Below are 17,255 nucleotides of genomic sequence, written 5' to 3' on the forward strand. Positions count from 1 at the left end.
AGAAAAAGCAGTAAAAGAATAAATTGCACTAATTGGTTTATATTCTTCCCCAATTGGCAGTGGCAAATGATATCCAGACACTAAAAGTGGGGCTATGACGCATTCACCATGTCCGTTTATCCATGACATATTTCTTTCACACTTTTTTCATGGAACCTTGGTGGCTTAGTGGTCTAATAGACAAATTGCTTTATCCCAAGCCTGTCAACACTGAGGTTGTGAGTTTGGATCCCGCTCGACTCATCTAATTGACCAGGACTGTTAGTTTTCCAACTGAAGGTCAGTGGCTCTCTCTGGGCCCTTTGTCTTCCTCCAACATTAATAACTGAATAAATACCATTCAATCCATCATTAACTTTTCTCATGAATAACAGAACAGTGATTTCATTCTTAGTTGGCACGTTTACAATGAGGAGATGTAATGTGTGTCTGCTTTCTGTTGAACAAGGCAAACATTGTTTGACCAAGTTTCTTCAAATTGAAGATTAAAAAGAAACTGCAAACTGTACCTTAAATTGAAAACCTATATCCAAAGTGAATTAACAAAAGCAGTCATCACACATTCAAATCATGGTCACATGTTCTTTTTTTTAGGGGCATTATGTTTTTCGGTCTGTGTCTCTTTCCTGCTTCAGGTTAAAGTTTTTGGTCAACATAGTTTTTGATGAAGTTGAAGTCCAATCAACTTGAAACTTAGTACACATGTTCCCTATGATGTGATCTTTCTAATTGTACTGCCAGGTTCAACTTCTCAGCTTTACTGTTGGACAAGTTTTCAGATCCTGAATTGCCCATTCCACAATAGATATGGTAATAGTATCCATCTCTGTTACTCTCACTTGTAGCTTTTCCATCTTTTTTTTTTTAAAAAGGGCTAACAGAAAGGTTTATGATATTAATAGCTAAATGATTGATGATGAATGTTTACAATACTCTATGATTAATAATGATATCAGTCAGTGGAGACGTTAATTAATTAATTGCTGAATACATGTATTTGAAAATTGCATTGAAAATTTCTGCTCTCTTTAACTTCCATTAATAAGAGATTTACTTTTCAAAAAATGAAGATCACAAGATTTTTTACTGAATAATGTACAAGAAATTATCATATTTCAGTCCTGCTTTCAGATTAAAGGGTTAATGTACATTATTAAAAAAATATATTTGTGAATGGAAAAGTGTTTTTGAGCAGAAATTGACCTTGTAATTATTTTCTAGTCATTTTGTTTATGGGAACAATTTTCTTTTTTGTTAAATATGTACAAATGTTACAAGAATAAAGTTTAAAAATTATTTTATATTGTCATTTTTTTGGCTCTTCACCTCAGATTTATGTGTCTGTATTTTACCGAAGGTCATAAATTACATATAAGCATGAAGTATGATAATCTTTCCCAGCTGTCAATTTCTACCTGACCCACACTTATTCAGGTATATAGACTTTGCATCTGTCTGTCTGTCAGTGGTTGTGGTCAAATGCTGTCAAATACATATATGGAAAAAAAACTGTTGTCTGCTCTAGGAGTATCATGTATAGCTATCAGAAATGCCTATTATTTTTCATGCATGAACGAGTCAGAGCTCAAGACCAGAGTAGTTTTAAACTGAAGATTATAAAATAATGGTGTACATGAAAAGGAAAGGATAACCATAGAAATTGTAAAATTCCACATATTTTTACCAACTTGATACAAATGAATACATGGGTTACAAAGGATGCTTTTCAGTAGGTTTCTGAAAAAGGTCATTTCATGATTGAAAAGGGGTGTTGTGTGAAGTTTTTGATGCAAATCATAAATAAGAGTGCTTTACTAACAATTGATTTTATGTTTAAGGTCAAAGATAAAGTTTTACTACAAGTATCACTTAAACTTGACATTTTTAAAGATCCATGACAATGAGGTCATTGTGAGATAAATTTACGCCTTAATATATTCCATACACCAAATCAGATGACATATTGCTCAAGTTGATTGAACGACAAACCAAAACACAAACTTAATATTGACCATGAAAATGAGGTCAAGATTTGATAAACAATTATCCCATACACCAAATATAACTGAAATATTGCTATCAGTATTTGAAAAACACATCTAAACATTAGTGTTGTCAAATAGAACAGTTTTGACTAACCGGTTACTCGGATGATCGTTCGACCAATTAACTGGTTAACCAATAGTTTAAGTTGATGTTTGAAGACCTAATCTCTAGTACCCTACACATGTACGTTTTTAACAAAACAATAAATTGAAATGTGTCCTTTGGCATTACAAGACTTGTCTGTGAGGATTCTTGGCGAAGTTTAACTTTTAATAAATATCTAGTACTCTATACCTTATCTACTATGGCGTTTGTAATAACTACTGATTGATCAGATAAACAATCAAAAAATCTGAGTTTCTGTTACAGTTCCAGTCCTAGGGGATTATGGGAATTAGATTCGGTTACTATAAATTCCAAAGATCTGTTGGAGTACATACAATTTTAGCCTCTTTCCGCCTGCCTGTAGTAGTATAAACATAAATGACTTCTGTACTCCTTCTTCCAAACTTGAATAAGTGCTACTTTGTTTCATTTATGAAGAATGACCAATGTACAAATATCTTGTTTTAGAAAGGGTTACATCATACATCAAAGTTACCTGGATTCAAACAAAAAGTATACCAAAACTGACATGATCTAGTCCTGTGTTCCCTTGATTGAGGAAATTTTGCATGAGCTATTGAACAAGGGTTTCAAATGGTAAAGTCAAAGCTTTGAAAGCTTCCTGGATGTTTTGGTTTACATTAATGGAAAATCTGTGATTGTTTGTAATGGCAATAATGTCTTTATTTCCTTCATTGTTAATTACCAAATGTGATTTATTACCCAATTCTTACTTGCAACACCCCAGGTGCCTACCCTTGGTGAGCACTCTAAATTCACCTCCAATTTGTGTCAAGCCTGCAACTTCTGTTGCAGAAAGCTCCACATAAGGAGTGATCCGGTAGAGGCAGCAGTCTAAACTAACTTCTTAAAAGCTTTTTATTTTAGAAGGTGGAAGATCTCAACCTTGACCTCATCTCATGGATCAGTGAACAAGGTTAAGTTTTTGTGGTCAAGCCAACATGTCAGAAACTATAAGCAATGGGTCTGCTACATTTGGTGTATGGAATGATTGTAAGGTGTGTATGTCCAACATGGTTCAGTGGTCAAAGATAAGTTTTTGTGTTTTGGTCTTTTTTCTACTACCGTATATACAATAGGTCAACTATATTTGTTGTATGGAAATATTTTATGAAGTACATGTCAGTTTCACTGGTTTTATATTACCTTGACCTCATTATCATGGTTCATTGGTCAATGATAAGTTTTCATGATAAGGTTTGTTTCTTAGATACTATAAGCAAAAGGTCAACTATATTTAATGCAGATTGATTATAAGGTGTACATGTCTGTCAGGCATTGTTCATCTGACCTTGATCTCATTTTCATGGTTCATTGGTCATTGTTTAGTTTTTCTGGTTTTGTCGGTCTCTTAGAAACTATAACCAATAGGTCAACAATATTTGATGTAAGTTGGTTTGTGTTCCTCAGTCATTAGTTTGCTGCATGTTTTTTGTGTCTGTTGTATACACATATTTTTATGTCTGTTGTATACACGTATTTTTAAATCCAAGGTATATTAAAAATGAGTAAGTCCATAAAAACTGACAAATCAAACATTTCACATTAGGCCCAAAAAAATAATACATGTGTTTCTTCTAACCCTATCTACCCTAATTTTTAATGCCTATCCTAACACTTTTTATGCCATTTTGGAACAAGCACTGTTAAAGTCAGACTGTTTCCCCAGTAGTAATCAGCTCAAAAGTTTCAAAAATAAAATAATATTGCCTTCCTACCTACCCTTTTTTTTTAGCGCGTTAGCGGAAACACATGTATTTTTTTATTTTTTTTTGCCTTATCAATCAACAGAACGAAGGGGAAAATAATTGGTTTAACCTGGTTTTATTGCTAGCTAAACCACCATAATTATGGATAAGAAATATCATATCACTTGTTCTTTTACACATTTTCACAAAATTACATGTTTCAATTTAAAGCAGCCATAAATCAATCAATTCACCTTTTCATAATTGAAAGGACTATTTGTAATTTCATAATCCTATTCCTGGTATCTATGGTGAATTTGCTCATTGTTCATATCCCAAAAAGAAAATAATGTCAAGGATGAACTCCCTATATTTTGGGGTATGTATTTAAAAATATTTATCAGAAAGGCCAGAAAGCATTAGATTTGAAATAGGCCAATTCAAATAAAACAGATTCTACACATGGTTATTTGTTAAATTGATGTTCTGTCTCATTTTGGCTTTACCCTACAACTCCACTTTAAAATATTAAATTATTTTCTGTCTTTATACCTGCAAAATTAGAAACTATCTGTATAAAACTGGGCAAATAGATCTCTTTATTATTGTGTATAATGCACAAGTAAATCCATCTTGGACACTGAAAACTTCCTTTTTTTCAAAATTCAACCTTTTTTGTCACTTTTCTATAAAATATGCAATAAGTCAATGTTTTTTTTTCTGACAAAATAATAGAGCCATTACCATACCTTTTAGACATATTTTGTCAAAGCAAGAATAATAAACAACTGAATACAAAACATTGTTTAATAAATAGTCACAAAATAAAAACAATTGATGTAAAAATAACATCTAGGACGGAATGTTCATGATGGTACAAAAGAACTTCAATGGCTTGAACATCAAACTGGTCATTAAAATGTTGCTAAAAATAGATATATATCATTATGAAATACTACGGTGTAACAAATGTTAATAAACATGACCAGGTAATTGGAAAATATTGTAACTTGTTAGCTTAGTATTCTAGATATTAATGTTTAGCCATAGAAGTTCATCTGCAGCACGAAGAAACTTTCATAAAAATGCTTTGTTCTATCATACAACCAATCCATAATAAATATAGCAAAAAATACAGAAAAAAATTTATATAGTCCTTCATACTCAATATTAATTATATTTATACATACAACTTACACATACAAAGTTTACCAAAAATAAAGTATTTTATATGATAAACTCTATACAATAAAATCATGTTTTAGAAATATCTCAGAGAATCTGTTTAAACAAAAGAACATTGCCTTGGTTTCAAGATTCCTCAGGTAATTTTTTCGCTAGCCATGAAATTATGTCTAAAAATAAAATCATACTCAATAAAACATTAAACTGGCCACTTTTCACAAATAATTATTCCTCTCTTTCTTTTTGGAATTTTGAGAATTTAAACTTGTCATTAATCCTTCGTACTTTATTTTTTTATTTTTGTAAAATATCCAACAACCATAATATATACTTTATATTTCCACAGTTATCACAGAAAGAGCTTCAACAAAATAAATGAGGCATTTGGGATACATCTTTTGTAAATTAGAATGCCTGTAACAGTGTGTGTTTTATAGAAATCAACCAATGTCTATGTCATAACCAGATTAGAAGCTAGTCGGGATGCAGATTTACTTTTCCCAAGACTTCCATCCATAAGTTTAGCTGCTCTCTCTTGTGTAAGCTCAAGTTCTCTCCACCTGTTTTCTTCAAGAGCTTTCTGCAATAAATACAAATAACTTTAAAGAATAAAGATAAAAAAAAAAACCAACAATACAAAAAATTTACATATATTTCAGTTTAGATAAATGTAACACATAAAAATTCTTTTAACACTTCTTGAAAATTTTTTTTTGAAGATGAACAGGTGATTTTGGACCAATGATTAATCTAAGGCAAATGAGCTGTGTCGGATAAAAAATCACCGTATGCGTATAGATTATCGAGTTTTCTACACATTGATATCGTAAAATATCAGCCGCGAGCCACAATGTGAACCCTTTTGGCGAGTGAGTGTAGCGAATGAGCTAAAAAGTGTCACATTGTGTCGAACGGCTGATATTTTACGATATCTATACGAAGAAAACCCGATTATCTTTTTATCGTGCTAATACTGGTCGTTTCTTTCTCCTTAAGACAATTTTACACTTGACAAAAGCAAGCTTGATAACGTCTCCTCTCGCATTGTGACGTCGCTGATAACTTCTCGTCTCACATTGTGACGTCGCTGATAATGCCTGGTCTCGTTTTGAAGTCTTGATACGAAAATTACGGAGCAACAGAGCAGGGTGATATAGGCGGAGGGAAGGACGATAAAAATGGATATCAGTAAATTTGGTAACCAATTTTGTCTGGTTGAAAAAAATTGTATGGAAAGTCTGTAACCTTTTGAAAATTTAGTTAAAGGACCATACAAAACAGACCAAAATTTATGTTTTATTTCATATTTGAAAATCCGAAATTGGCAATAGTGTTATACATGCATCAGGTCAATTACTATCTGATGCAGCTCAAATGTTTGTATACCAAGGTAGATACATTTTTTTTAAAGACTTTGACATTGTTCTGCGTTTTACAAATCTTCTTTAAAAAATAAATTCCATCGTAAATTATATGGCAAATAATTGCAAAACTGTTTGAGTGCACTTGTTTTGGACAGCAGACATAAAAATGTAACTGATTCAAGATCACATGGATTTCATAATAAATTACACATCAATTCACATCCAAATTCATTCTAATGCATGAAAGTAGTTACATTTTACACCCGAACTAACATTTAGCAATAAAGACACATGTTTGCTTTTGCAAAACACCAAATATCATATATACTTATACTTAAATAAAGTGAAAAGAAAAGAAGGTGCTGATGATAGAACCACAAGAAAAGCATAAATTAACTCTGCTTGTGGCAAGGTAAGCTTGTCTTTGATTTTAATTAAAAAAGATCTCTAGAGGGGAGTTGACTTCCTCTGACACGGAATAGAAGTTCCTTCATAATATAAGTTCCAAATGGAAACAATATTCTGGAATATTATTTCCAATGGATTAATTAAATATTACAGTAAATGTTTCTAACGGAATAAATGGTATAGAATATTTGTTCCAACAGGAACAGATATAATGACATTGTTTATAACAAAGTTTCCATTGGAACTTCTGTTAGGTGGAACAAATATACGTTGACACCTCTAACAACCCAAACTGATCACCATAGTATAGCCATGGTCATTGTAAGAAGGGTTAAACACAAACAAAGCACAAATCATTGCTCTATACAATACCTTCTGATTAATAAGACTTCTTGTTCTATTATCAGCTGAACTCCGTTTTGTTCCTAATTTAGCAGATTGTCTTTCTTTCATTCTCTGAGCTTTTCTTTCTTCAAGTCTCTTCTGTAATTCAGTGAGTTTTTCATCTTTCAATTCTATTTTCTTTGGTTCCGATTTCTTCTTTGTTTCTAATCTGAAAAGACAGCAGTTTGAAACTTAATAAATACTTATTTCAAATGTCTTTATTTTATTAACAATATTAATGAAGGTTTTATTTGTTTCAATGGCTTAGGAATCACCATACTTCTAGGAGACAGATACAACATCAGTTTCAATAGACTATTTTCAAATTACAAATAAGATCCATTAATCATGTTTGTTGATCCTTCGATTTAAGTCGAAAAAAGCGAGACATAGCTATCCTACATTCCGTCGGCGTCGGTGGCATCCACAAATATTTACTCTGTGGTTAAAGCTTTTGAAATTTTGATAACTTTTTTAAACTATACTGGATTTCTACCAAACCTGGACAGAAGCTTGTTTATGATCATAAGATTGTATCCAGAAGTAAATTTTGTAAAAATAAAATTCCCTTTTTTCCATATTATACTTTTAAATGAACTTAGATTTTCTGCCAGGAAACAACACATTCACTCTGTGTTTAAAGTTTTTAAAATTTTAATAACTTTCTTATACTATTTTGGATTTGTACAAAACGTGGACAGAAGCTTGTTTATGACCAAAAGCTAGTATCTTAGAAGAAAATTTTGTTAAAATTTTGTACCTGTGTATCTGTATTTTACTTATAAATGGACTTAGTTTTTCTTCCAGTTAACATTCATAGAGAATGCAGTTAAAGTTTTTAAAACATTTATTAGATTTATAAACTGGTTTTTACCAATCTTGGACAGAAGCTTCTTACAATCAAAAGTTAGTATCCAGAGGAATAATTTTATTGATTTTTTCCTCATTTTGGTTCAGCCTGGGATTAACAGCAAAAGTAGCGAGACACTGGGTTCTGTGGAACCCTTACAAATTTGAACACAAGTTGTCTCCTTTTCTATTTGAAAACTGGAAATGGGCTCCTGTCTATGCAAAACATGAAAGTGATTTATTGAAATATAAGTATTGATATAAATGGTCTTTTTTTTTTAGCTTAACAACAGATTAAATATAGTTAGAAGATTTTAAAAAGTAACAGATTACATACATTAAGCACTGATAAATTTGCCTTTCATTTGCAATACAAATTTATGTCCCTCCTACAAGAATCAATTCGTTCATTGGATATCTTATCCCAGGAAACATTATGGATTTGGCAAATAGATTTATTTCTAACCTTTCAATGATATAAGGTAGTATAGTGGATTCAAATTTTTTGCATAGCTTTCAGGGGGGGGGGGGGGGACCTTTTTTTTGGACGTCGGGATCGAGTGTTTTTAAGCTTAGGATTTCAGGGAATCCGGGAATTCTTTTTTGGAATTCAGGATGTCAGGATTTAAATTTCTTTAAATTTGTGACCTCAGATTTCATGTTTTTAAGCCTGGGATTTGGGGATCAGGACCCCTCTGACCCCCTCTTTCATGGATGTAGGCAAGCGAAATTGAAATGTATGTGTCTTTCAGAGTGATTAGTGAAAACTTTTTTTCCAAACTAGAGAATTTCTTTTGCATAGTAACTTTCAGCATGAAAATCTAAATCTTTCATGAGATAGATAACTGAGCTTTATATAAGACTTTCTTCCTAGCCTAACCAGAATTCTTGTATCAGTTATTCTATAGTAATTAGAAGTTTATGTATTACGAGTACATACCATATACTATTACATTAAGAGTCATTATAATTTATTGTTCAGTATAACATAGAACAGATTTGAACTATACTATGTAAAATCAGACTTCCTAAACAGTTATACCTGGTGGCAGCCGCTCTAGTTTGTTCTAGTCTGTGCTTAGATATTGTTTCTAATGTATTCAGTAAGAGCTGGTCTTTAGCCTGCAGAGTATAACATAATTAATATACTACATATGTGGAAAAAATTACTTTTTGTGCATTCATGTAAAAACATGTGAAGATAATGAAAATTGGACAGATAAACTTCAAGTTGTTTCTGAAAACTTTTGATTCAATTTTATTCTTCACTGAAATAGATTCTTCAGTACAGGTTATTTTGTACAATCTTTCTTGTTAAACTGAGGCACTGACAATTTATGATGAATTATCTCCCTTAGAACACATCTATAATTATAAATTTAGCCTGATGTAAAAAGTATGACGATTAAAAATCTGACATTGTCATAATTTGTGTATACATACAATTATACATGGTTGGAAATACCAATGAGCAAATCAGACCATTTTTTTTATTGAAAAAGATAACATTTTTTCTCAATTTCACAAAGAAAGACCTTACTTTATGTTGTGTAAACCCTGACTAGACAGTGAAATACAAATAAAATTCTAACATGCAAACAAATAAGAACTATTAATGATAATTCCTATATTTGGCCTATAAAAACCGTTTGGCATAAGTATGAAACATTTTTTTGTAGAGAATAAAACTTGCCTCTTTATTCTGAAGGATGTCATCTCTTCTAGTTTCTTCTGATTCTTTTTCTGCAGCTTTACATAAAGAAACTCTTTCTCTTAACTGTAAAAGGTTTGCAAATAAAAGCATTAAAACATCTAGTAACTTATTCTACATCACAAATCTGCTTACAAAATATAGGCAAACAAAAAATTCTTAAAAGTTAAAGTGCTGCATTTGGGTTTCACCTATAAATGTCTTTCCCTTCAAAGATTTAAAAAAAAAATAGCTCTCTCTATTAGGGAAAAAGATATTTACAATTTTCTCAAAAGAAAAATACAAAAAATAAAAAAGAACTGTTTAAGCAAAGAATTAAAACTTTTGTCATGAAATATTGTTCTTATCTCAGGTCACTATAAAGATAGTACAATGACAAATTTTTTTTGTAATATTCAACTTCTCAAAAATAAAATCATAGAACCTATCTTTCCAAGTAAGAGAGATGAATTAAGAATGCTGAAAAACAACAAAATATCTTTTAATCTAAGAAGCACTCTTACACAACATATGAATTATTACCACTAACAAAAACTGGCTTACCTCTGCAATAGACATTTCACTGAGTAAACCGTGACCAGCAGATTCAGAAAGGTCCACTAATTTCTGTCGTATAATAGGAACAGCCTCCATGGCTTTTATCTGGTGTATTAGTTCCATTTTCCTTCTCATCTCCAATTCAGCCTGTAAAGAAAGATATTTGAGATCTATAAAAATATGAATCAAACTAAACACAACAATAAAATCTTGTACACTATCAATGTCTCCGAAAGATTTGCATTGAAAAGTTGGTTTATTTTTATATAAATCTTGTTTTCTGTATTAAAAAGTTTTGTTCCTGTGTTACATATTTATTTTTGTTCACTATTTTGTACCTAAATTAGGTCTTTAGTTTTCTTGTTTGAATTGTTTCACATTTTTCATTTCAAGACATTTTATAGCTGACTATCAGTATAGGCTTAACTCATGTTGATGGCTGTACAGTGACCTATAATTGATAATTTCTGTCATTTTGTGGAGAGTTGTCACATTGGTAATCATACCACATCTTCTTTCTTTTTTTGTTTAGTTTGCTACTGGTTTTAATATTTTATTTATTGTTTTTGTCCTATGTATGATGAGAAGTAAAAGATCTGTAAGTTGAATTTAAGTTAGTTGAAATGTTTTGCTGTAACATCACTGCCACTTGTTAGAAGGATGCAATCATCCCAATCTTGTAACTCTGTAACATACTTCCTGTCACAAGCAATGTGTAGGTACTCCAGGGGTGTTGTTCTTTTTACTGGTGTCTCTTTTTTATTTTACATTCATACTGTTTTTATCAAAGCCTATCTTATTGTATTGTATTCTTCAAAGCTAGAACCCATATGCTGACCTCTTAATGTCGACATTTTTAAAAAGGTGGATGGCTGTATAACTGGAAATAATCTATTCTTCTTTTATTTTATAATAGTGGTTTGCTTTGTTTTTTCCATTAGATGTTTTCAATTTAATATTGTTGCCTACCTCTTCCAAAGCTTGTTTCATTAGCTCTTTGCTTTCTTCATTGACTTCCTGGACTGAAACAAAAGCAGTATAATGTTATAACTTGAACATTTACATTTATTGTGCAAATACATTTTTGGTTTTCAGATGTGTCCGCCCCCCCCTCCTAAAACTGCATCAACTGGAATTTTTGTTCTCCCTTTCATGTCATATCTAAGAATCTGTTAACAAAAATTTTTACAGTAGCAAATCTATTATATTTAGAATAATATCTGAATCTCTATGAAATCAGTCAATCATAGTTAAAACTTCGTTATTATTTTTCACTCAAATGAGGTAAAATAACACATCATTCAAAGATTTGGAAAGGAAAAATAAGCACATGTACTACATATTTGAATTAGCAAAGAATATACAATATATTTAAACCTATAAGTAATTTTCATTTTCTTAAACTTGATCCTTATGAATGTTGACCATTTGTATTGCTACTGGTGGTTAATGCACGACTTGTTTCTTAGATTGCTTGGACCTTCATCAGAGACTTTTAAAAAAAATATTCAAAGATGACACTAGCTACTTTTAAAACAGTATTTTTTTGTGAATGTTTGCCTGTTTAGTTGTTATCATTATAATCATTTACCATGAAAGTTATTCAATGAAGTTGGTCACTTAATAACAAGATGATCCTGTAATATTAATTTCACATGTTTTCATTTTTCATACAAATAACTTACCAATTTTTCTTTTATAGTCCTTTAATTTCTTTGTGGCTTCTTTGGTATTCTTATGGCCCTGCATGGTTTCTTCAACGAGGTTTCTTTATAGTAAAATAAAAATATTTGTGTTTAACTATGTTGTCATATTCAATACAAAATACAATATGCACACTTGGAACTAATTTTTTGTGCCTACAATGATAATAGAATATTACATATATCTGTTCTGTAGTTTTGAAAGATATTATTTGTCATATATTACTCTAAAATCCTTCATCTGAAGACCCAAAAGATGGAGCATTGCTTAGCTGTGAAACATATTCAAAATCAATGTTAAGTTATGTTCGCCTTGTTATTTGGTTGTACAAATATGTTAATATAACCTATCAGATTATAAACTTTGATTTCGTTACCTCATTTCTTTTTCTTCTTTAAACTTCTTTTCTAGGAATTCTTGCATCATTTGCTGAGTCTAAAAATAAAATAAAACACATAACAATAGGAATATACAAAAATAAATAATAGCTTAAATAGTTTAGTTTTTTTTTTTACATTTTTCGAAGTGAATTATATAAAACAAGAATGTGTCTGTCCCCAGTACACGAATGCCCCACTCACACTATTATTTTCTATGTTCAATGGACCGTGAAATTGGGGTAAAAACTCTAATTTGGCATTAAAATTAGAAAGATCATATTATAGGGAAGATGTGTACTAAATTTGAAGTCGATTGGACTACAACTTCATCAAAAACTACCTTGACCAAAAACTTTAACCTGAAACGGGACTGACGGACAGACGAACGGATGAACGAACAAACGAATGAATGGACAAACAAACAGATGCACAGACCAGAAACATAATGCCCCCTCTACTATCATAGGTGGGGCATAAAAAATTAAATAAGAGGCATCAATAATTGAAATTATTTCCCTTTGAAATATTTGATGCACAATTTAATGTCACAAGAGCAAACACTTCATCACTACAAATTATCATTTGACAACAGTAAAATGAGTGATTGATGAAACAAAGTATCTAAATACAGACATACCTCTTCCTTCATTTCTTGAACTTTCTGTTTGTTATCTTTGATGAGATTCTGCCTGGCAAAGATGGCCTCCTCATGACTTAGTTTTCCTTCTAATCTCCGTCTTTCTATATCTGCTAGTTTTCCCTCCAGATCCTTCTGCCTCATCTCAGACTGCCATTTCAAAAAGTCACTAGCATCTTTTGCACCTGCTTCTAAATTCTCTAATCTACAAATAACAAAATTGCAGATAAAGTTATAAAAACTTTAGATATAAAAAAAGGTATTTCAAATAAGAGAATATCTGAAAGTAACAACCTACATCAGCTACGTATCACATAGTTTTTCTAAAGTATTGTATATTGTTACATTTTAATGATTTTATAAAGATGGGATTGGTTTGCATGGTACATTTTTCTCACAAACATCAGATTTTTAGTTTATTTTCTGAACAAATATATTTCATGTCCAGTAAAAACTTCGGTCTTTACCAAAAATTGGATATTGAAATAATTTTCTTAAAAAAATCATCATAAATAATAAATTACTGGTAAATTTTTAAAAATTTGACCTACTTTTAAAATAAGTGCTTTCAGATATGATAAATTTCTAAATGCAAATAACAATGAAAATACTTCTATAACTTTCACTTTTAAATTTTAAACAGTTAATAAATACTGTTGATTCATTTATTTTCTTGGGCAACAATTTTTCGTGGCTATCAGTTTTCATGAATTGCTGAAAACTTACATATTCGTGGATATTTGATTTCGTGGTTTTGCCAATCTCTGTATACAAAGCCTATTGAAAGTATTTTATTCATTGAACATTCAAATTTGTGGTTCACCTGTGCCCACGAAATCCATGAAAAATGGTATCCAACGAATAATAATGAGTCCACAGTAGTACTGGAAAAATCTTACTTTGTTATTTTGACCAATGATAATACAAAATTTAAATACCTTTATAACAAGACTTTTGAGTAACTATGACATATGAAGTAGATTCCAATTTGCTGAATATGATCCCCATATAAATCAACTCTATTACTGACCAATAATGAAAATGAACAGACGATTGATTTAAGCTTCCTTAAGTTAATAGATTCATAGTGTTTACCCTCATTAAATATTCAGATCTAAACAATTAATTTACATCTCATGAGAAAATAACAAGTAATTAACTTTCAGTGGAATCAATTGCGTAGCAGATAAAAAATTTCACTTTATATCTTCAGGTACATTTTCTAAATTAGTTTCAATGCATTCTTTTTTATTTATTTGCATGAAAATCAAAAAATCTAAACATGTGAAAGTCTACTTCAATTTGCCTATACAAGATTTCATTTTGTAGGGAATACATATTGTTTAAAGCTTTATAAAAATTCTAAATATTTTTATACACCAGGGGGAAGGGGTATAAATTTATTAAGTTTTTTTTCATCTTTAAAATGGGTTTCATATGGATTAATTTTCATTGCTTCCCGTTTGATAAAGATATAGCTTTATAGCTAGAGATTTGATTTGATTGTGTTTAAGTATAGTGGAAGGTAATAACTGCTTGGTGATCTGGTCAGGGGTAACATATTTTTTGTTTAAGGATTGCTTGAACGAAGTTACCAATTGCTCACAGTTGATGAGATTATAATTTTCTGTTAAGATGTGCCTTACTTTTTAATAATCTCTTCTTCCCTCTGTTGATATAACTTTCCTTCTCTTAAAATCTGGGCAGTATTCATTTTCACAGGAACTTCTCGACTCTGAAAAAATAATGTGCAGACAATATAAAAGACATGGATGTCAGAGTGCAGCCAATGCTCAATTAGAAATGAAATGTTTCAAAGCATTACATGAAATATGAATAAGTTAAGTTGCCCTTGTCTTTGCTTTGTAATTTAAGAGCAAAAGTTGGCAAAGGAATGAATATTTTACCTTTATTTTGAAACTACCATCAATATATCTTTATTTACCTATTACCAATTATTTTTCCTCTAAAGCAATACAGTTATACAACAGTAGTAGATGAAAATGCATAAGCAATAAATGTGGTACAATACTGTTATATTTTTTCTTTAGTTCACATTCATGTAAAGGATGTGCTATAAATGTAGGTCAGAGTGACCTATTTTTGTGAGAGACTTCTATACTCCCTAAAAAACACCCTTTTACCAGGTGATACATGATTTCTTGGCTATCAAAATTTGACGTACTATTCAAACCCTTATCAAATTTGTAAAAATATGTTTTACTTTCAATTCTATCTTATTGAAAAATCACAGAAATTATTAAGATAAATGATTTTTTTTCCCAACTTCATTTCATTACAATCATCTATACATGTAAGATTTTCATACAATGAAGACTATCTTAGAATTAAGTTGAGAATTTCCAAAATAAGAAAAAATAAGAAAAACTTAAACATAAAACAAGATTGTGTAATTAAAATTACTTAATTCAATTTACACAAAATAAAAGCATTTTGAAAACAATACTTCAAAGTTATCAAGAAGACACACAATGCACATCACTAATTAAATGAATCACATAAAAAGTACTTAAAAGCTAATGATTCCTGATGCTAATATAAGAAATTCATTAATTCAAAATGCAACACAGCAGAAAAAAATGCTCAAATGATGAAGCCTTTTCATTATTGAAATGATTTTAGTGTATTGGAACCTAAATAAACTTCAACTTATTTGCAAATTAGAGCAGCACAAACAAATCTTTCAATCTTAAGATGATCATGAAATTCTCAGGCCTTGATGTTTTTACAGTCTAGTTATAAATAAGACATAAATGAGAATTGCAGAACTTTACCATTAAATTTCCTATTTCTCAATTGCATTGCTAACTTTTCAAAGAATTGATAATAAATAATATTCAGATATTACACACACTGAAATAAAGTGCCACAATTTGTACAACAAAAACACCACCGTCTACCACATATATACATATGATCACAGACTTACAAGTATGGCCCTCCATTTGGTGGGGGTCATATCTGATATCTCTGGAGTAGACTTAACAATGAAAGATAATGTAATATGTGTTAAATGTCATTTATAAGCAAGCGAGCCTCAATTTGAAATGAGATATATTAGTTGATTATCTCCATTCACCTTTCAACATTTATCTCAAGGAGACAGCTTTGTAACATATCATAATATGAAAAATTAATCAGTTGTTTCCCCTCTAAAGTATAGTTTATGGGAGACACTTTATAAATTACAAACATCATCAATCTGAAATCTCAATCAGTGGAGCTAATTCCATAAAACAACATATCAGTAAATTGTCTCCCCTAAGAGGAGATATGGTAAGTCTCAGAAGATATTTTCAATTAAGAGCAAATAACCCTGGACCTTCACTAACAACTTATAATTGCAAAATCTACTGTTTTTTTCTGAAACAGAAACACACTAAAGGACAAAAAATGGAACAAATTGAAAATAAATAATTTTCTTAAATCACAGAACAAATCATGCTTTCTGAATATTCAAACATCGATATTAATATAATTAATATAATGATACGCTGTACATACTACAAGTCTATTCTAGCAATCTATCTCAATTCTTTTTTTTTCACATATTTGATCTTATGACCTATCCATATTTCTTCACATAATTATAGTTCAGTGATACATGTATTTATTATAATGCCTTTTAAACAGAGTTTCTAAAAATTGAAGATTATATACCTTGAACAAGTTTGAGTAAAAAGTAACTTATCTTAACTCACTTAATTTATGCAGTTGATACAGTTTTTATTTCTAGCTATAAAGCATAGATGGTTTAATGACTGACAAATGTCTAAAATGACTAATGGAAATTGTGTATTACATTGTTACTGATGAAATTATTTCACAGAAATATTATACATATTCTCTTTTTTATTTGGTGAATTTAGAGGATAATTACATCCTGAATTTGCTCAGTCTATGGTAATCCTATAAACAATTTTCTCAAAATGATATAAAAAAGAGATGTTGAGTATATATCAAAAAGACAGCAACCCAACCATAAAATCAAAGTGCTATTACATATAACACCAGAAAATATTTGTCAATAATAAAATATAATGAGTTTAATTTCCACCATGAATTAGTTGCAATTCACCAGTATTAATGTAATAAACATAAAAATTACTATTCTATTTAGGGAAATGGAAAAGATTTAAATCCTGACTGAACGTAAACATTTCATAAATGCTCTATGGGCATCTGTAATCTAGTGTTCTATTTAGTCACTAGCTG

At 30.4% G+C, this 17,255-nt stretch overlaps 1 protein-coding gene across 11 annotated transcripts in view; it reads right to left on the reverse strand.

Annotated features, from left to right (window-relative positions):
* Window positions 1-4,653: 4,653 nt before the first annotated feature.
* LOC139520930 (cilia- and flagella-associated protein 99-like) overlaps window positions 4,654-17,255 on the reverse strand; it is a 28,206-nt gene continuing 15,604 nt past the window's right edge. For 7 of the 11 annotated variants that reach the window (XM_071314019.1, XM_071314022.1, XM_071314021.1 and 4 more), the window contains 10 exons: window positions 14,666-14,754; window positions 13,020-13,224; window positions 12,379-12,437; window positions 11,984-12,066; window positions 11,268-11,320; window positions 10,305-10,445; window positions 9,744-9,827; window positions 9,093-9,172; window positions 7,190-7,370; window positions 4,654-5,625 (listed from right to left, as the gene is read on the reverse strand). In XM_071314019.1, coding sequence (XP_071170120.1) covers window positions 5,497-5,625; window positions 7,190-7,370; window positions 9,093-9,172; window positions 9,744-9,827; window positions 10,305-10,445; window positions 11,268-11,320; window positions 11,984-12,066; window positions 12,379-12,437; window positions 13,020-13,224; window positions 14,666-14,754 — 1,104 coding nt within the window. In that variant the 3' untranslated portion in view covers window positions 4,654-5,496. Of the gene's footprint in view, window positions 5,626-7,189; window positions 7,371-9,092; window positions 9,173-9,743; window positions 9,828-10,304; window positions 10,446-11,267; window positions 11,321-11,983; window positions 12,067-12,378; window positions 12,438-13,019; window positions 13,225-14,665; window positions 14,755-15,969; window positions 16,021-17,255 lie in introns of all 11 variants that reach the window. The other 4 variants (XM_071314018.1, XM_071314016.1, XM_071314027.1 and 1 more) reach the window with 1 other exon arrangement.

This window comes from Mytilus edulis, chromosome 4, assembly GCF_963676685.1.
Source record: "Mytilus edulis chromosome 4, xbMytEdul2.2, whole genome shotgun sequence".
Taxonomy (NCBI): domain Eukaryota; kingdom Metazoa; phylum Mollusca; class Bivalvia; order Mytilida; family Mytilidae; genus Mytilus; species Mytilus edulis.